Below are 17,357 nucleotides of genomic sequence, written 5' to 3'. Positions count from 1 at the left end.
CGGCCAAATATTGTTGCTGATACTCTGTCTTCTCCTTCGCCGGAATCGGAATATATTTCACCGACATTTACAGCTGTTGTTCCCCGTTTTAAGTTCAGAAAAAGGTAACATTATATTAATTCCTACCTATTCTTTTCTAATTTGACTTGTTAATTTTGATTATTTTATCTTAAAGTCGAAAATGTTTGAATATTTTTGATTTAGGATTCATGATATGATAAATGTATGTGCGTGATTTTATTTTTTATAAGTCATTTGATTTCTTCAGGTGTGGTAGAAAACTAATATTGGTCGAATATATATGATACAATTGAGGAACACTATGACTGTGCTATTGTAGCTCTGTATCTCGATAAAATCTGAAGATAATAACTCGATAGAGAAGTTTAATGACATACGGTACAGTATGACCTAACAAAGAAATTGACAGATCATTTGACCACTCCCTTGCTAGTATTGTTGTCATCTGTAGCACCTATAGTGTTTCCGGTGAGTATTACAAGATGTCGACATTAGTAGTACTGTTTGTCATTAAACATATCGCTCTCGATGTCAGAGGATAAGAACTAATAATTTAAATTTGAATTCGTAGGCCGGTGATAATGAGAATGGCTTATCAGGTTGAAAGAAATTTCATGTGTAGAGCAATACTATGATTTATGTGGCTTGCACTCTTTTAAGTGTACCTATCGTTCCATTCCTCCTTGCAAGTAATAGTGTAATACCTGTAATGGTGTCAAATTGTATTTTCCTTCGAAGTTGAAGACAACTTAGTTAATTGTAAATTAAATTAATATTTTAGGATTCCTGATGCTATATATTCACACATCTTATGCGCATTTCTTCTCATTCCAAAGATTTGTGTATTAGAGACTAAGCCTCAAATTTTCTAGAATTTTATATATTTTTCTTCTACACTGCAAGTTCTTGTGTGGGGATATATACTATACATTTCCTCTCGGTAAGAATGTGCTTACAGCTTTCGGAAATCAGTTACAGATTTAGTTCTGGTGTCAGGGACCTACTTGTTACTTATTCTGATCTCTATGTACTCTTTTTTTATTTACAGAGAAAACATTGAACAAGTGCAATGGATTCAGGAAACGTCATCAAGGAGATCCCCTTGAATGTAAGGAAATTATATAGTTCCATAAATACCTTATTAATGCATAGAACAATGTTGCATGCACCTTATTAATATATTGAACAATGTTGCATGTATGTTTAATTAAGTATTATCATGATTATAGAGTTTAGTTAGGTCCTTAGAATGTAATTGAAAGATTGTCTGAACTGGTAGGCATGCACATCAGTCATCACGTTCTGAACATTTTCTTTTGTTGCCGTATACTTAGCTTATGCAAGTACCTAATGAACTTCATCTTTTCACCAAGACATTTTTTCCTTCCACACTTTCTTTGTGTGAGCAATAACTACTTTAGTCATTTAATATTTATGTATCATTGCATGATCTTCTGTTTCAGTATTTTGTATTTTCTGCTAAATTTCTTGTGAAAAAAAAAAAGGAGAGAGGGTATTTATCATAATTGCAATTGTAATTATATTTTTTAAAGTTGCATAGTAAATGTTATAATGCAATTACATAAATACTTTTAAAAATATGTAACTACTCAAATGTACAGGAAAAGGAAGGAACTAATTGCGTAGGGGCTACTATTGAGAACTGCAACATTAACAACAAAGAGAATACTATATATGCCCAAAGCAAAAAAGTCGATAAAAAGAGCGTTGGTGGCTGGGGACCTGCATTTCTCCTTCTAGGTACGTAATCGGCAAGAACTTACCAATATTGATCGACATAATGTCCAAAATACATATGGTTGTATCTACTGTAATATTATCCACTGGTCAGATAGATTGTCAATCAGATTAATAGCCATATCTAGTCTAATTGATGTTGAATATTTTATATGCACGTCATGGAACAGCTAATCAAGGTCTAGCAACACTAGCCTTTTTTGGGGTTGCTGTGAACTTGGTTTTATTCCTTACCAGGGTTCTTGGTCAAGATACTGCTTCTGCGGCCAACAACGTTAGCAAATGGACTGGAACAGTTTATTTGTGCTCATTGATCGGAGCCTTTCTTAGCGACTCATACTGGGGACGATATATGACCTCTGCAATCTTTCAGCTGATATTTGTGCTGGTGATGTTTCTACTATATACTTTTATGGTCTATATATATGTATAATTAAGGCTTATGGATCAAATTTATGAATTCTGATAACATTAGTTTTCCTCGACTACATAGCTTTGCTTTAATTTATTAATTTCTTTATGTCAGGGTCTGGTGTTGTTATCACTCTCTTCTTGGATATTTTTGGTGAAACCTAGTGGTTGCGGTGATGGTAAAAAATCTTGTATGCCCACGTCGTCAGTTGGCATTGGATTATTTTACCTAGCAATTTACTTGGTGGCCTTTGGCTATGGTGGCCATCAGCCTAGTCTCGCTACCTTTGGAGCAGATCAGTTTGATGAAAAAAATCCCAAGCAGAAAAAGTCTAAAGCAGTTTTCTTCTGCTACTTCTACTTTGCACTAAATGTCGGCTCACTTTTCTCAAACACAATTCTTGTGTATTTCGAAGATCTTGGCATGTGGACAATGGGATTTTGGGTTTCCACAGCTTCTGCTGTTATAGCATTAGTATCATATTTGATGGGGACCAAGTGTTATAGATATGTTAAACCGAGTGGAAACCCCTTGCCTCGTGTTGCTCAAGTATTTGTTGCTGCTGCTCGGAAAAGGAAACTTAAATTGTCTGATGGTGCTGAGCTGTACGAGGTTGAGGGATCAGAGTCTGCAATCAAAGGAAGTCGAAAAATTCTTCATACTGATGAGTTTAAGTGAGTTAAAACTTACCCTCCCATTAAATGTAGAGTATTTTATCAAACTAATTTAATCTGAAACAACACATCAAGTTTGAAGAGTAAAGAAACGTCATCTAGTATCATAGCATGGACATATTATGACGTTTATATTTTTTAAAATGTATGTGGACATTTATAATATAAATATAACATATATATTTGGTAAAATGTGCAGCTAGCTATGTGCATATATAATAGAAATATGTCAAATAATCATTTGCATTTGATGACAATTTTTGCTCAAACTTTTAGATGTAACTTCTCGTAATTAATATTCAGAAGTAGTCATGTAAACTTCATTGTCTTCTTTCCTGATTTTAATTCAACTCAATTTTGATTTTGGTCTTTTTGTGCCTTTCACTCCTTTAGGTGTTTAGATAAAGCAGCAGTAGTAGAGGAAGAAGATCAAAACAGTTCGATTGTTAATCCATGGAGGCTATGCACTGTCACTCAAGTCGAAGAAGCCAAATGTGTAATCAGATTGTTGCCTATCTGGCTGTGCACTATAATATATTCAGTTGTATTCACACAAATGGCATCTCTCTTTGTTGAACAAGGAGAGGTCATGAAATTAGAATTTGGAAATTTCCGCATCCCAGCCGCTAGTATATCATCTTTCGACATCTGCAGCGTCCTTGTCTGCACGGGAATTTACCGCCAGATTTTGGTTCCACTGGCAGGAAGATTGAGCAGTAACCCTAAGGGATTAACAGAACTTCAAAGAATGGGAATCGGGCTGGTTATTGGGATGCTAGCAATGATTGCAGCTGGAATCACCGAGTTAGAAAGGCTTAAAAGAGTACCTCCGGGAAAAGACTCAAGTACACTAAGTGTATTTTGGCAAATTCCACAATACGTTCTTGTCGGTGCATCCGAGGTTTTTATGTACGTAGGGCAGTTGGAGTTCTTTAGTGAACAAGCCCCGGACGGAATAAAGAGCTTTGGAAGTTCACTTTGCATGGCTTCAATTTCTCTAGGAAACTATGGTAGCAGTATGCTCGTAATTATGGTAATGGAGATCACTGCTAAAGGTGATAACCCTGGATGGATTCCAGAGGATCTAAATAACGGCCACCTTGACAGATTTTACTTCCTCATTGCTGGATTAGTTGTCATTGATTTTGCTATCTATGTGTATTGTGCTAAGTGGTACAAAAGCACCGACTGGGATGGAAGCCAGAGTGTGGTACCCAAGGATGGACAAGTAGAAGATGGAGCAGTTGCCGATGTGTAACAAAGTACTTCCGAAGCAGATAAGAATTGAACTAGTTTAATTAGCAGTTCTTTTCAACGGACAGTTCTATCCCGATTATCATGTTCATTGAAAATAAGAATGTATGAACATTAATATGTGCATCAGCAAAATGCTAACTAAGCACTGTTTTTTTTCTAGTATCTGCTATTGCTAAATATGTATGACATGAATGTGCGCTTGCTATTTCTTTGAAAATGGACTGCTAGCTTTCTTGCCTTTCTTAACCGCTTCTCGGCACCTTACTAGGGCAAAAATCAAAGGAATTTTAGAAAGTGCTCGACAAAGCTCTTAGGCTTAGCTATTCTTATTATATGATGCATTTCTTTTGCTAATTAGTACACTTTTTTGACTGGTGCGACGAGCTTCTTCAAGTAAAAGCATGGATCTCGGCTTGGCTTGTTTAATGGAAATCTCAAGAAGGGATGGCAATTTTTGCAAGACGCAATACACATAGCACGTAATAGTGGTGGTGGTGCGTCGAGCCCAGCTCATGTCCTGGCCCCAAAATTTCTTCGAAGTTTTTGTTGTATAATTTGTAGCTACGTAATAGCTATTAGTAAAATTCCCTAACGGACAGGTTCAAGTCTTTGTGTAGTCACCTTTTCCAATATTTTTTCACCCGTTTACGTATCAAATGTAAAAACATATTTTCATCTCTGCTCAAGCAAATATAATTATAAATGCATAAATATAAAATGATCAATTTTGAATTCTAACAGATTTACAAATTCATAAATACACACACATGTATGTTTATACCTGCATGTGATGTGTGCTTATAAGCACACACTAACAAACACTTGATAGTTATGTGACAGATTTTCATCGGCACCGGTTTCATTAATAATAACGATTCGCATGTACATACAACAAATATTTACCAATAAAAATCTTCCATCTAACTAGTTTATACCAATTAATGGTTACATACTAGAAAGAACTTTTTATAAAAATGATAACATTATTGGAGAGTGAATGAATGAGTCCACAAATTAATCATCAGGGGTGGTGAGTTTTTGTTGTGAATAAGGATATATGCCGACTAGCGGTGACAATTCTGAGTAATGGGTCGGGTTCAAAGTCGGGTTGTTTTACGGTCCAGTTTTTGGATCGACTCAAATATGAAACGGGTTAAAAATTTCAAATCGAACCCGAGCTGTTCAGTACTCGATTAACCTGAAAATGACCCGTTTTGACCTGAAATCTACTAAAATTAATTATTTTAAATATATTTATTATAATATATTAAAAATATATAAATAATAATTTAATGAAATTATATGTGAATAAAAATATTTTTAATAATATATAAACATATCATAAACATATGTAATATATATATATATATATATATATATATATATATATATATATATATATAATTAACATAATATATTATATATATAAATATTTCAGGTCGTGTTCCGGAACACAAGGTCAACCCGAACCCGACTCGAGTTATTCTGGAAAAAAATTACCCAACCTGAAATATAAAATCCTCGATCCTGATTTGTATTTTTTCGAGTTGGGTTCGTGTCGGATTTTGGCAGCCCTGATGCCAAGATTTATTTGTTATGGGGTGTATTCAATTGAGATTTAATGAATTACTCTCTCTGTCCCATACAATTACATACATTACTTTTGCCATTCAATTGTATACATTATGTTTTGGCACGTTTTCTAAGACTCTTTTAAATTATAATTTCATAATATTTTTTTTTAAATTTATAAATTCTGAATAAAAGTTTGACGTTTAAATTTTTAGTTTGAAAAATATAAAACATTATGAAATTATACTTTATATGACTCTCAAAATCTGTGCGAATAGTGAACGTATACATATAACATCTTAGTGAGATGGAGAAGTAACAATAATTTATAGAAGAGTAATTGACAGTTTGCAACCCTTAACTTAAGTGCCTTTTTCGATTTGGTGACTTATTTATAATTTTGTCAGTATGCAACCCATATCTTATAAATTTTAAACAAACTACAACCCGCTCTCGAACTCCCGTTAAAAGTTAACGGTCAACCTTGTTTGACCGCTATGTTTAATACCCTTTAAGACTCTTGAGAAGACACGCATCAAACCATTTCTCTCCGCCCAGTATCATCTCCCAAATTCCCCCCTTTTTATCGATCGACTGATTGAAGCAAGAAATCCTAGTGAGAGTAAAACAACTCTTGATTCAACACAATGAGAGGTAGATTGAGGATAGATGGTCGCGTTTTTGGAGAAAACCCTAGCTGGCTTGAAGTTCCTGTTGAGTACTAGAGTAAACGACTGCCGGCCAGTAGTGATGCGCCGGTGATTCCAGAGCCTACTCTTGCTCCTGGCGACGAAACCCCAAAATATGAAGGTATATCATCTCCCAAATTCCCCCATTTTCCTCGTTTGTATATGCATGCATGTGTTCAGTGATTTTCTTGTATGATTTATGTGGATATGCTAGTAATTGACAATATATTACTCTAGGATTTATGTGTTCAGAGTTTTAATTGTTTATTGTATAGTTCAATCTAATTGGATTTATATAGTGTGGTGTTTTTTATAGTATGTGGTGGTCCCTTTATGTTTATATATTGTCTGAATTGAAGGAGCAAGCATTTTTTTACTAAATCTGTTATCACGTGCATCCTAAAGTGTCCTATTTTAACATATTTTTACCTATATGTATGTTCATAAACAGAGAATTCAAGATATTTTACTATTAAAGTGCATTATGGTGGGAGGTTTGATGACAACTTGATAGCTATGTTCGAGGTAAAATTAGGTATTTTGATATGTGTGAAGTTGTGGATTTTTGTCTAATTGATATAAAGTCTATGTTGACAGAACTGGGGTTAGTGTTAGGAGAATTTTGCCTTTGGTTTTGTATTCCTGATACAGAGTTGTCGAAGGGGATTATGCCAATTGTTAGTGATGAGGAAGTGCATCAATTAGTGTTTTCACTGCATATTCTAGATGCTTGAACATATATACGACAGATGAGCCACTTGATGAAGTTGTAGGTGATGGTTGGGATGACTTTTCATTAACTCAGTTAGCCGAGGATCAAAGGATTGAAAGGATAGAAGAAATGAGAGAGGAGGTAGGATATGTAGGTGAGCCTGCTGGTCACAATGAAGGGGTAAATCCATCTAAGAAAGAAGAAGAACAGCTGAGTTGGGAAGGTGACAGTTCAAACCTGGATTCCAGTGACAGTGAAGTAGAAAAAGTCCCACCAAAAAGGAGGAGAATACCCCCACCTAATCCACCCTACAGGACCAGAAAAGAGGAAGATATTCAATGTTTAGGGTATGTAAAAGTGTAAATTTGCATATGTAAAGTGTAATTTTCATATGTAAAAGTGTATGACTTGTGTACATTTTTTTGTAGGGATTGTTCAAAAATACAAAGGAAACTCTAGTCATTATTACTGATGAGGATGGTCCTCTTGAAAGCCAACCAAGTCAGGTTGAAGAAAAACATGAGAATTCAAAGTCAATGAAAGGGAAGACAGTGGCAAGAAAAAAAGCTAAGCGAGGCAGTGAAAAACGACAGAGCACTGAAGAAATAGTTGAAAAAAATGAAGATCATGTGACTAATGAAGATGCTGAAAACACTGAAGATCATTTGGCTAATGAAGATGCTGAAAACACTGAAGATCATGAGGGTGATCATGATTTTGTGGCTGCTAAAAGTGATGAAAAAAATGAAGACTTTGTGGCTAATGAAGATGGAGAAGTATGTGAAGATCATGATTTGGACATCAGCTCTGAGAGCAGCTATCACAGCACTAATGAAAGGATGGCAGTTTCATCTTGTGATGAAGATGATTGCAATTTCCATGAGTTTAATGAACTGACAGACATGGCTGACCCTCAATTCAAGGCATGCATGCTTTTTGCAAATGGAGCAATATTCAGAGCTGCAGCGGGGAAACTTGCCATAGTCCAGCAAAGGCCTATCAGGTTGAAGAAGAATTTTAAAAATAAAATAAAATGATTTTATAGTGGGGGTTGTCAGTGGAGGTGCTATGGTATCAAGAAGCAAATGACAGAGAACATACAAATCAAGACACTGATTAACAGACATACTTGCAATCCTACATGGGTGCAGAAATGTGTTAATTGCACATGGATTGCAAAGGAATATGAGGATGAAATCCGATTGAACCCAGAACGGCCAACACAAGCATTTCATGCCAGAGTTGTTAATGACTTGAAATGTCAAGTTTCACTGTCCATGGTGTACAGAGCACTGAAGAAGACTAGGGATAATATCCTTGGGAATCATGAGATGGAGTATGCAAAAATCTTTGCATATGCAAATGAAATCAAAAGACAAATGCCTTCCTCCATAAAGAAGATTATGACTGAGCAAGGTGGAACCTGTACAAGGTTTAAAAGATTCTATGTTTGTCTAGGTCCACTAAAGGAAGTGTTCTTAGATGGCTGCAGACCAATCATTGGATTAGATGGATGCCATTTAAAGGGTCCGTTAGGAGGAATTTTGCTGACTGCAGTTGGTACAGACCCGAATGATGGGATGTATCCAATTTGTTGGGCCCAGGTTGAAACTGAAAACAACGATAGTTGAGAATAGTTTATTAGATTGCTTAAAGAGGACCTTCACATGGAGAATCCAGGATCTTATTTTATGTTGATTTTTGATAAAATGCCACAAAATTGTTATAGAGTCTTTAAGATTTAAGCACAACACCACAAAATTCATCATTTTATGAAGTCTAAAAAATTTATCAACATTTGAATAACATCAGATTTTAATAAATTTTAAATAATTTTAATCAAATACCATATGGATTTTAGATATAATTTAAAATCATGAATACCACTGGATTTTACATGAAAGTTTAAAGTTTAATTAAATATTATAAGATTTTTATATATTTTTAAAAATTGAATATATTTGGATTTCATAAATGAGAATAAATTTACTAAAATATCAATTCAATATACGCCTTAGATTTGATGACAAGTATTTATAATAATTATCCTTTATCATAATTTTGTGTTTTTTAGGTGCTTTTTGGCCCCCTTCTCAAATAATATTATTCTATTATTTAAATTTTCGTGAACACGTGGCCTTTTAGTCGATTAGATAATAATTTATCATTAATAAAAAAGAAATTTATCAAAAATCCTATTTTGTATCAACAAAAAAAAATATTTAAAATGATAAAAGTGAAATAATAACTCTGTTTGTCTCGTAATACATGTCTCCTTTGTTTCGTAATACATGTCTCTTTTAACCTTTGAGCAGTTAAATTGACTATATATTAACTGAAATTTATATATTATATAATTTAATAAATAAATTATATTATTAAAAATTATCTAATTTATTCTAAAGTATAATTTTTATTTTTTTAAATAATAAATAAATATTTATAATATTCAATCAAAAGTGGGTCAATTGAAAACGGATAATGACATCGTATTCCATAAACGAGGCCTTGTTGTGTTTGATAAGCCCAATAGTATAAGGGCCCAAAGCCCCGTTGACCAAAAGACGTGAATAAACAGAGAGCACGTGAAAGGATAGTACTAGAAACCTCAGCCTGTAGAAATCCAACAATCATCAAACAATATATCTCTGTACAATCGTGAGGCACATCTAGACCTAATTTTCACATCATCTAATCTCGAAAGGAAACACCCATATGGATTTTGGAAGTGCTAGAAAGAGGGCAAGACCTGAAGCTCCTGCCTTGAATGGCAATGCTGCTTTCAAGAAGTCCAAGCAAGGTTTCACTTTTTTTCATCTTTTTATGTATTTTTCAAGTTTGATGAGTTGGGAATTCTTAATATGGTTACTCAATTGATGGGTCGTGCTTTGTTTTTTCGATCGAACTTGTTTGATTGTGTTAATTGATTTTTTTTGGTTTTTTTATCACTCTTGATTTCTTGTTTATTACTGGTGTGTAGTGTTTGTTTCTTGTATTTGGGTTTTTGCACTTTGTATGTGATTTTGTGCAGGGTGAAGTTAATAAAAACTATTTAGTGATGTAAAGATTTATAAATAAACTTGAATTTGGGTGTTGACAACTTTATGTAAGATTAGGTCTTTGAGAAACCAAATCTTATGTAAAAGATTTTGCATCGATTGATTGTTCTGTCTCTGTGATTAGTAAGGCTATTGTCACCTCTTATTGACTGGGTTTTACCTTGGTACCGGGATTTTCTTATGTTCTCAAAATTGGAAGGATTTCTACTACATGTCTAGAAACTTAGAAATCTGGAGTGGCAGTAAATATAATAATGATCAATCAGAACAATCAAATTCCCAAGTTTACTTTTGTTTTGTAAATATTGTGTTAGGAATTTTGTCATTCATACTGTGGATGAGAATGTGCAAGGTTAATATGTTATGTTTATTTCCTCATTCTGAAGAAAGATAGTACCAGTCCGTGTGCTTTTGTGTGCCTTAAGCGCTTATGCGCAAATAAAAAAGTGCAGGAGATGCACGCTTCCGTTAAATTACACACATTTGTAGATTCTTCATTCTTGCATATGCATTCTTCTCATCTTCTTCCTTGTAATTATCTACTCATATTCATGTATACCAATTCTTGCATATAGATTTACACACACATATATAGTATATACGGTTTTGTATGTACATACAATTCTTGTATATACTGATTCTTTTACTAAATTTCTTTCCTTCATATGTGCTGACCTTTATATATTAAGTAATTAAAATTCACAGTTATATATTGTGCATACTGATTATGCATACTTATTATGGTTGCTATTTGTTTAATTGCTGTAACTGATGGATTAACTTTGCATTTCTTTGTTACTCCGACTTCAAATGGTTCTATTTTGAATCTATATGATGATGAATTTGCTTTATTATTTAAGTGTCTTCTAATCTATAAATTAATAATATTCTGCATTACTTATCATATATATAAGTATATTTCTTTGTCTTTGATGAATCTGTGTCTAGGGCGTTCCGCTTATGCCCCCAAGAAGCATTTGCTCTTCAGTGAGAATACCGCGTTTAATAACACTGGATAGTACTTCACTATGTGAAATTGAAGACAATTGAACATGAAGGCATCACCAAAATTAATTTATATATGGCTCTTTTGTTTTTTTCATTTTAATCTTGTTTTTACCCTACTTTCCGGAAAACTTTATGCAGGGAGACTTGCTACTGAAGTTGATTTCAATATGAAGTTTTTTATGAATGAAATTGGATATTGTGTGGAAAAGAGTCAAAATAGTTAGTAATATTTAAAAGAGGACCTTTAAAATATATTCCCCGGGTGTTCTCCTGGAACTCTAAAACTGTAGTATATTGGTATCTGAAACTACTCTAATGAATGTATCATCTATACTGTATTTACCTTATTATATATCATATTTTATATCTAATGGCTCTTTTATTGGTGAATGAGTATGAAATCTTGGCTAAACTTTGAAGAAAGTAATTCACTGAAATTTTAACTCAGATAAAAAATTAATGTTCTGTAACAGAAACGGAGTCCTTTACAACTGGTATAGGAAGCAAATCGAAGCCATGCACAAAGTTTTTCAGGTTCTAATTCTAAACTATGTAAAATGAATCATGCAAGTGTAATTTTATCTTTTACTTTTAAGCTGTAAGTTATTTCTTTAGTGGTTTTTAATAAAAGCGATGATCTGGACTAATGAATTGGGCATTTAAAGTTGTGTTACAGGTAAAATACCTTTTTAATCACAAATAACAAGGCTTACTGAACGGATTCTTGAGTTGCGAACGGGCTGTTGAAATAAGCACTTGAGGCCATTGAACCTCAAAGCAATTCGTTTGGTTGAAAATTTGAGGCTGTTAATAATGACAAGGCTTATATATTACCTGTATTCATCAGAATTAGTCGTAGAATACTTTTAGGAAATAGTCACCTTAAGTTTTACAGGTTATTGTTTGGTGTTTGCTTAAGGTAACATCGGTTGATCTCACTGATCATGGATTCACTTTGGTGATTGGTATACTGGTCGCTGTATTTTTTTTTCCTTAACAGGCTCAGAAACTGTCAAACTGGTAGAATATATCAAGAATAGCATGGGCATTCATAGTCCTTATCACAGGAATATGTGTACATGTGTGCGTCGTGGAAGTTTTATGATCATATATATTAGTCATCATCACTTGCTCTGTACATGATTTTGTTTAGTATCTATTAGCATAATATTTTTTCTATCTAATGCAATTTTAGCGGTGTTTTGTTTATATGTATAAGGGATAAAGTTAATTATATATCTTGCGACATTCTTCCAAGTCTAAGATCAGCAGATAGATGACTTCTAAAGATAAGAAAAGATATTATTGTGGTTTATATATTCTGTTATGGGGACTCTTTTCTTAAAGCATTACAATTAATCGTAGAAAATTGGTCTATAATCTTCAAAGTAACAAGTTCAAAATGAAGGTATTGTTTGGCCGCTTCCCTTGGTGTAGCAATAACTTCTACCAAATTATATGTTTTTGGAATTAGTTAAGTAGGGTTATATTAACCTAAGTGTCTTGGTTATACAAGACCTACATTTTGTTTCCACTATTTGGATTAGCATATAGAAGACTATTGTCAGATAATATCATTTTTGTCATTGCTGGAGTAATGTAGACCAATATGAAGATTATGCTGAAAACAAACAAGTATCACTTAATCTTGTGTGACATTTAGTCATCGTTTCCTGTTATAATGGTATGGAACATTGTTTACAGGCACAAATAGTTGAACATATTTAGATTACGACTTCAAAACTATTTGCTCTTTCCATGTGTGTTTTTATAATCCCTTCTCGATATGAGCTACTCCCTCCGTCCCAACCAGTTGTGTACATTTGGTTGGGATGCGGAGACCAAGAAAAAGTGTAAAAATGAAAAAGTGTAAAAATGAGTAAAGTTAGGTGAAAAGTGGGTATAGTGGTGGGACCCATTTATATTTAATAATAGATTTGAGATAGTGGAAGAAAGTATTGGGTGTAATAGTGTGTATATTACTACCTCCATCCCAAATTAGATGTCCCCGTTGACTTTGGGCACGTAACTTTAGGTGCATTGACCGTCTACTTCCAAAATTTATTTTTTTATTTTTTCTTTTATAAATGAAAATTTCATATTTTAATTTTTATTTGCAAAAATAAAATTTTAAAAATAAGTCACGTATCTATGCGCTCAATGAACCTTAAATTGTGTGCCCAAAGTCAACGGGGCCATCTAATTTGGGATGGAGGGAGTATTATAGAATGGAGATAGTGGAAGAAGTAGTTAGTGTAATGGTGTTTTATATTATTAAAAGCTATTATTTTTGAAATGTATAGAAATGATGAGACATCCCAAAAAGAAAACTGTATAGAAATGAATGGGACGGAGGGAGTATAATTTTAACTCCTTTCTAGACCAATCTTCTGCTAAGTAAAAACAGTATTTGCAGTATAGAACATCACAATTAGGTTAATATTCATGAAAGATTAATATCATCACATGAAACATTTTTGACAGTGGAAATTTCGATTAATTTATCATAAGGCCTCACTACTTTTTCTTGGCTATTATTCATGTTAGTGCTGGCTTCTTTATTTATAACATCGTCTGGAACTGATTCATCTGTTTTCCATTGGTCTGCAGCACTGCAGGGTGTCCATTTGGAGAGGGATGCCATTTCTTACATTACGTACCAGGTGGCATCAAAGCTGTAGCCCAAATGACTGGCAACAATCCAGCAGCCCCTGCCCGAAATCATGGGCAACCATCATTTGGACAACCATCATTTCCCGACGGTTCGTCACCCCCGGCAATCAAATCCCGTTTGTGCAACAAATACAACTCTGCTGAAGGGTGCAAATTTGGTGATAAGTGTCACTTTGCACATGGTGAATGGGAGTTGGGCAGACCGACAGTTCCTTATCATGAAGACCCACGTGGCATGGGACCGATGCCTGGTAGCAGGTTTGGTAGTCGCATGGAGCCAACCCCTCCAAGCTACGGAACTGGAACAAGTTTTGGGGCTAATGCCACAGCAAAGATTAGTGTTGATGCATCACTTGCTGGAGCTATAATTGGTAAAAATGGCGTCAACTCTAAGCAAATATGTCGCCAGACTGGGGCAAAGCTTTCCATCAGAGAACACGAGGCTGATCCAAATCTAAGGAACATCGAACTGGAGGGTACTTTCGATCAGATCAAACAAGCCAGTCAGATGGTTCAGGAGCTTATTGTGAGCATCGGATCAGCCTCTGGACCGCCACCAAAAAGCCATGCAATGTCTGGTACTGGTCCAGCAAACAACTTCAAGACAAAGCTCTGTGAGAATTTCGCTAAAGGATCATGCACTTTTGGGGACAGGTGCCACTTTGCACACGGTGCAGAAGATTTGCGCAAGTCAGGAATTTGAGCAGAAAAATCACCCCACTTGCTTGGTTGCGGCTGTTTACATCTCAGATGTGATCTTAGTTGGTTTGTTTTAGTTTCTTTTTTCAATTTTCATATTCGGGAGTCTTGGAATTTGAAACTGGGATTAAAGTATGGAGTTTTAGTAGTTTTTGACAGTTTAGATGCTGCCTCTCACCTCTGATCTACTTGTTGGCATGATTTAACATTTGAATGTCTTGCTTTCTTTAGACCTGGTTATGTTTTAAGGTGCTTCCTGACAAAGTGGCAATCCGTGTTAATCGTCTCCTTGAATAAATTTGGACAGCTTTTTATTGGTGTGGTAATTTTCTAGTGTGTGTATTTTAAATTTGTGGGAATGACCAAGTTCATTGCAAATTCTCAACGTTTGGCTTGGAGGATTTCGCCGCTCGGGCTAAATCTTTGTTCAACATTGTATTTTCTTTCTTTCAAAAGGGTATCTAGCAAAAATAGTTCTGGACCTTCACATTCACAAACAGATATACGATATCTTGATGACGGATTTAGAATTGAAATCTTCAGGAACATCACACAAATTTTTGAAAAATATCTGGATATACTATCTTGATGACGTGCAAATGTGGGCACTTGAGATTCTTACTCTTTAGTCACCAAAAGAATTCGAGTCAGTTAAATTGATCACGAGGAAACTTTGTGGGTCAGTTGGTAGGCATGATCAGCCCGCCACAGCACGCCAGACTTGACCACCAATATCATCACATTATTCTATCCGAATCTGAGTATCAATTTACCACAGGCCTAGCTCTTTATCACACTCCACTCAACAAACCTGTTTTTTCTTTTTCTAAAAAACAAACTTGTTTTATTATCCTACTTTCTTTTTTATTATTGTTGTGCATATTTTAGAGGCCATGTCTCTTTGTCCCAAAAGGCGGCCTTGATCAAGTACTATTCTTAAGATTATTAGTATTTTCCTAGTAGTCGAATATGGTGTGAAGAACTATGAAAATGAAACCTTTTTTGGAGTCTTTCAGTTTCTATTTACTTTGAGGATTACAAAGCCTGAAATGATTTTCGTCGTTTTCCATGAAATTTTAAGTTTAAAGAGTCAAGCTTGAGCGGCTGAAATATAAATAATAATATTAATAATAGATAAAGGAGTGGTATTTGAATAAATACAGAGACAGAAGCTCTGTTCAGTTGAAACCTAAGCTAAGCTGCCTTCTAACAGGTTCTCTTCTTTACTCTCTCTTTCTCAGTTTCTTTTTTTACAATCTTTTTGAGTTGTGCAATTGTCATATGTATGTGCATGTGCTTATTAGTTTATGTTATCGACTGTTAACAATTGGATGGGACGGAGGGAGTAGTAGTTTTGCTGGAAACCGTTTTCCTGGTCTCGAAATGCTTCAAATTGGGCTGTCATCCTAAAGTTTATGAATCATTTTTCACATTTTCAGGTAGAAATCATGGGTGCCGGAGGAAAAATGAGCGTCCCAGCCACCAACGGTGACATCGAAAAAAAACACGATAGAGCCCCTCACTCAAAGCCTCCTTTCACCCTCAGTGAGATCAAGAAAGTGGTACCTCCACACTGCTTCAAGAGATCCCTTGTCCGATCCTTCTCTTATGTAGTTGCTGATATTTTCTTCATCTCTCTGTTCTATTACATTGCCAGCTCTTACTTTCACCTTATTCCGAAGCCTTTGTCCTACTTTGCCTGGCCAGTCTATTGGTATTTCCAAGGATGTGTGATCACCGGAATTTGGGTTCTTGCTCATGAGTGTGGTCACCATGCTTTCAGTGACTACCCGTGGCTCGACGATACAGTTGGTTTCATCCTCCACTCGGCCATTGTGGTGCCTTACTTTTCGTGGAAGTACAGTCACAGGCGCCACCACTCCAACACGAACTCTATCGAGAAGGATGAGGTGTTTGTTCCGAAGCCTAAAACCACCATTCCGTGGTACTACACTTACATAGACAATCCACCAGGAAGAATGATGATACTTGCGGTGACACTTCTTCTTGGATGGCCTTTGTACTTGGCTTGCAATGTCGCGGGAAGACCTTATGATCGGTATGCCTCCCACTTTGATCCGTACAGCCCCATATACAATAACCGCGAGAGGCTTCAGATCTTCATGTCGGATGCAGGAGTTCTGGCAATGTCGTATGTGCTCTATCGTATTGCTCTGGTTGAAGGATTCTCCTGGATCATATGCTATTTTACGATGCCTTTACTTGTTACAAATGCATTCCTCGTTTCAATCACGTACCTGCAGCATACTCATCCTTCACTCCCACATTATGATTCTTCAGAATGGGAGTGGCTCAAGGGAGCTCTGGCAACGGTTGACAGAGATTACGGAGTTTTGAACAAGGTTTTCCATCACATTACAGACACCCATGTAGCTCATCATCTCTTCTCCAATATGCCACATTATCATGCTACGGAGGCAACAGAGGCAATAAAACCCATGCTCGGGGAATATTACCAGTCCGATAGCCTTCCGTTCTATAAAGCTCTGTGGAGGGAAGGAAAAGAGTGTCTCTATGTGCAAGAAGACGAAGATACTCCAGATAAAGGGGTGTATTGGTACAAGAACAAGTATTAGCATTTGGTTAGTCAATATGCAGAAATTTGTATCAGTAGGTACGAGTATTGTTACTTGGTTCTATGGAAAAAAATAAATCTTCCTTTCAACAACAGAGGCATCTTTGCATTGCCTCAGCACAAAAAGAAACAAAAATGGCTAAGCAGATCGCGTTGTCTGAGCCCCCTTTCAAGAATAACTTCACTTTTCAGCTACCGTTTATAAGAAAAGATAATGATGAACTCAT

At 35.2% G+C, this 17,357-nt stretch overlaps 3 protein-coding genes across 4 annotated transcripts; all 3 read left to right on the top strand.

Annotated features, from left to right (window-relative positions):
• Window positions 1-849: 849 nt before the first annotated feature.
• Window positions 850-4,281, top strand: LOC108192471 (protein NRT1/ PTR FAMILY 7.1). 2 transcript variants are annotated; one of them, XM_017372784.2, is made up of 6 exons: window positions 850-961; window positions 1,070-1,129; window positions 1,644-1,782; window positions 1,950-2,167; window positions 2,306-2,865; window positions 3,259-4,281. In XM_017372784.2, the coding sequence occupies exons 2-6, from the start codon at window positions 1,091-1,093 to the stop codon at window positions 4,121-4,123; spliced, it is 1,821 nt and encodes a 606-aa protein (XP_017228273.1). In that variant the 5' UTR covers window positions 850-961; window positions 1,070-1,090; the 3' UTR covers window positions 4,124-4,281. The 2 variants fall into 2 exon arrangements, with proteins under 2 accessions (XP_017228273.1, XP_017228275.1); XM_017372786.2 differs by lacking the exons at window positions 850-961; window positions 1,070-1,129 and having other exon boundaries at window positions 1,435-1,782; window positions 2,017-2,167.
• A 5,404-nt stretch (window positions 4,282-9,685) lies between these two features.
• Window positions 9,686-14,860, top strand: LOC108202687 (zinc finger CCCH domain-containing protein 14). The gene is made up of 3 exons (XM_017371205.2): window positions 9,686-9,895; window positions 11,636-11,696; window positions 13,773-14,860. Exons 1-3 carry the CDS (start codon window positions 9,811-9,813, stop codon window positions 14,536-14,538), a joined length of 912 nt encoding a protein of 303 aa, XP_017226694.1. The 5' UTR covers window positions 9,686-9,810; the 3' UTR covers window positions 14,539-14,860.
• Window positions 14,861-15,343: 483 nt separating this feature from the next.
• Window positions 15,344-17,223, top strand: LOC108202677 (delta(12)-fatty-acid desaturase FAD2). The gene is made up of 2 exons (XM_017371195.2): window positions 15,344-15,747; window positions 15,974-17,223. The coding sequence occupies exon 2, from the start codon at window positions 15,983-15,985 to the stop codon at window positions 17,129-17,131; it is 1,149 nt and encodes a 382-aa protein (XP_017226684.1). The 5' UTR covers window positions 15,344-15,747; window positions 15,974-15,982; the 3' UTR covers window positions 17,132-17,223.
• Window positions 17,224-17,357: the final 134 nt, after the last annotated feature.

This window comes from Daucus carota, chromosome 1, assembly GCF_001625215.2.
Source record: "Daucus carota subsp. sativus chromosome 1, DH1 v3.0, whole genome shotgun sequence".
NCBI classification, from domain to species: Eukaryota; Viridiplantae; Streptophyta; class Magnoliopsida; order Apiales; family Apiaceae; genus Daucus; species Daucus carota.
The sequence above is the reverse complement of the archived record's forward strand: the minus strand, read 5'-3'. Positions and strand labels throughout refer to the sequence as shown.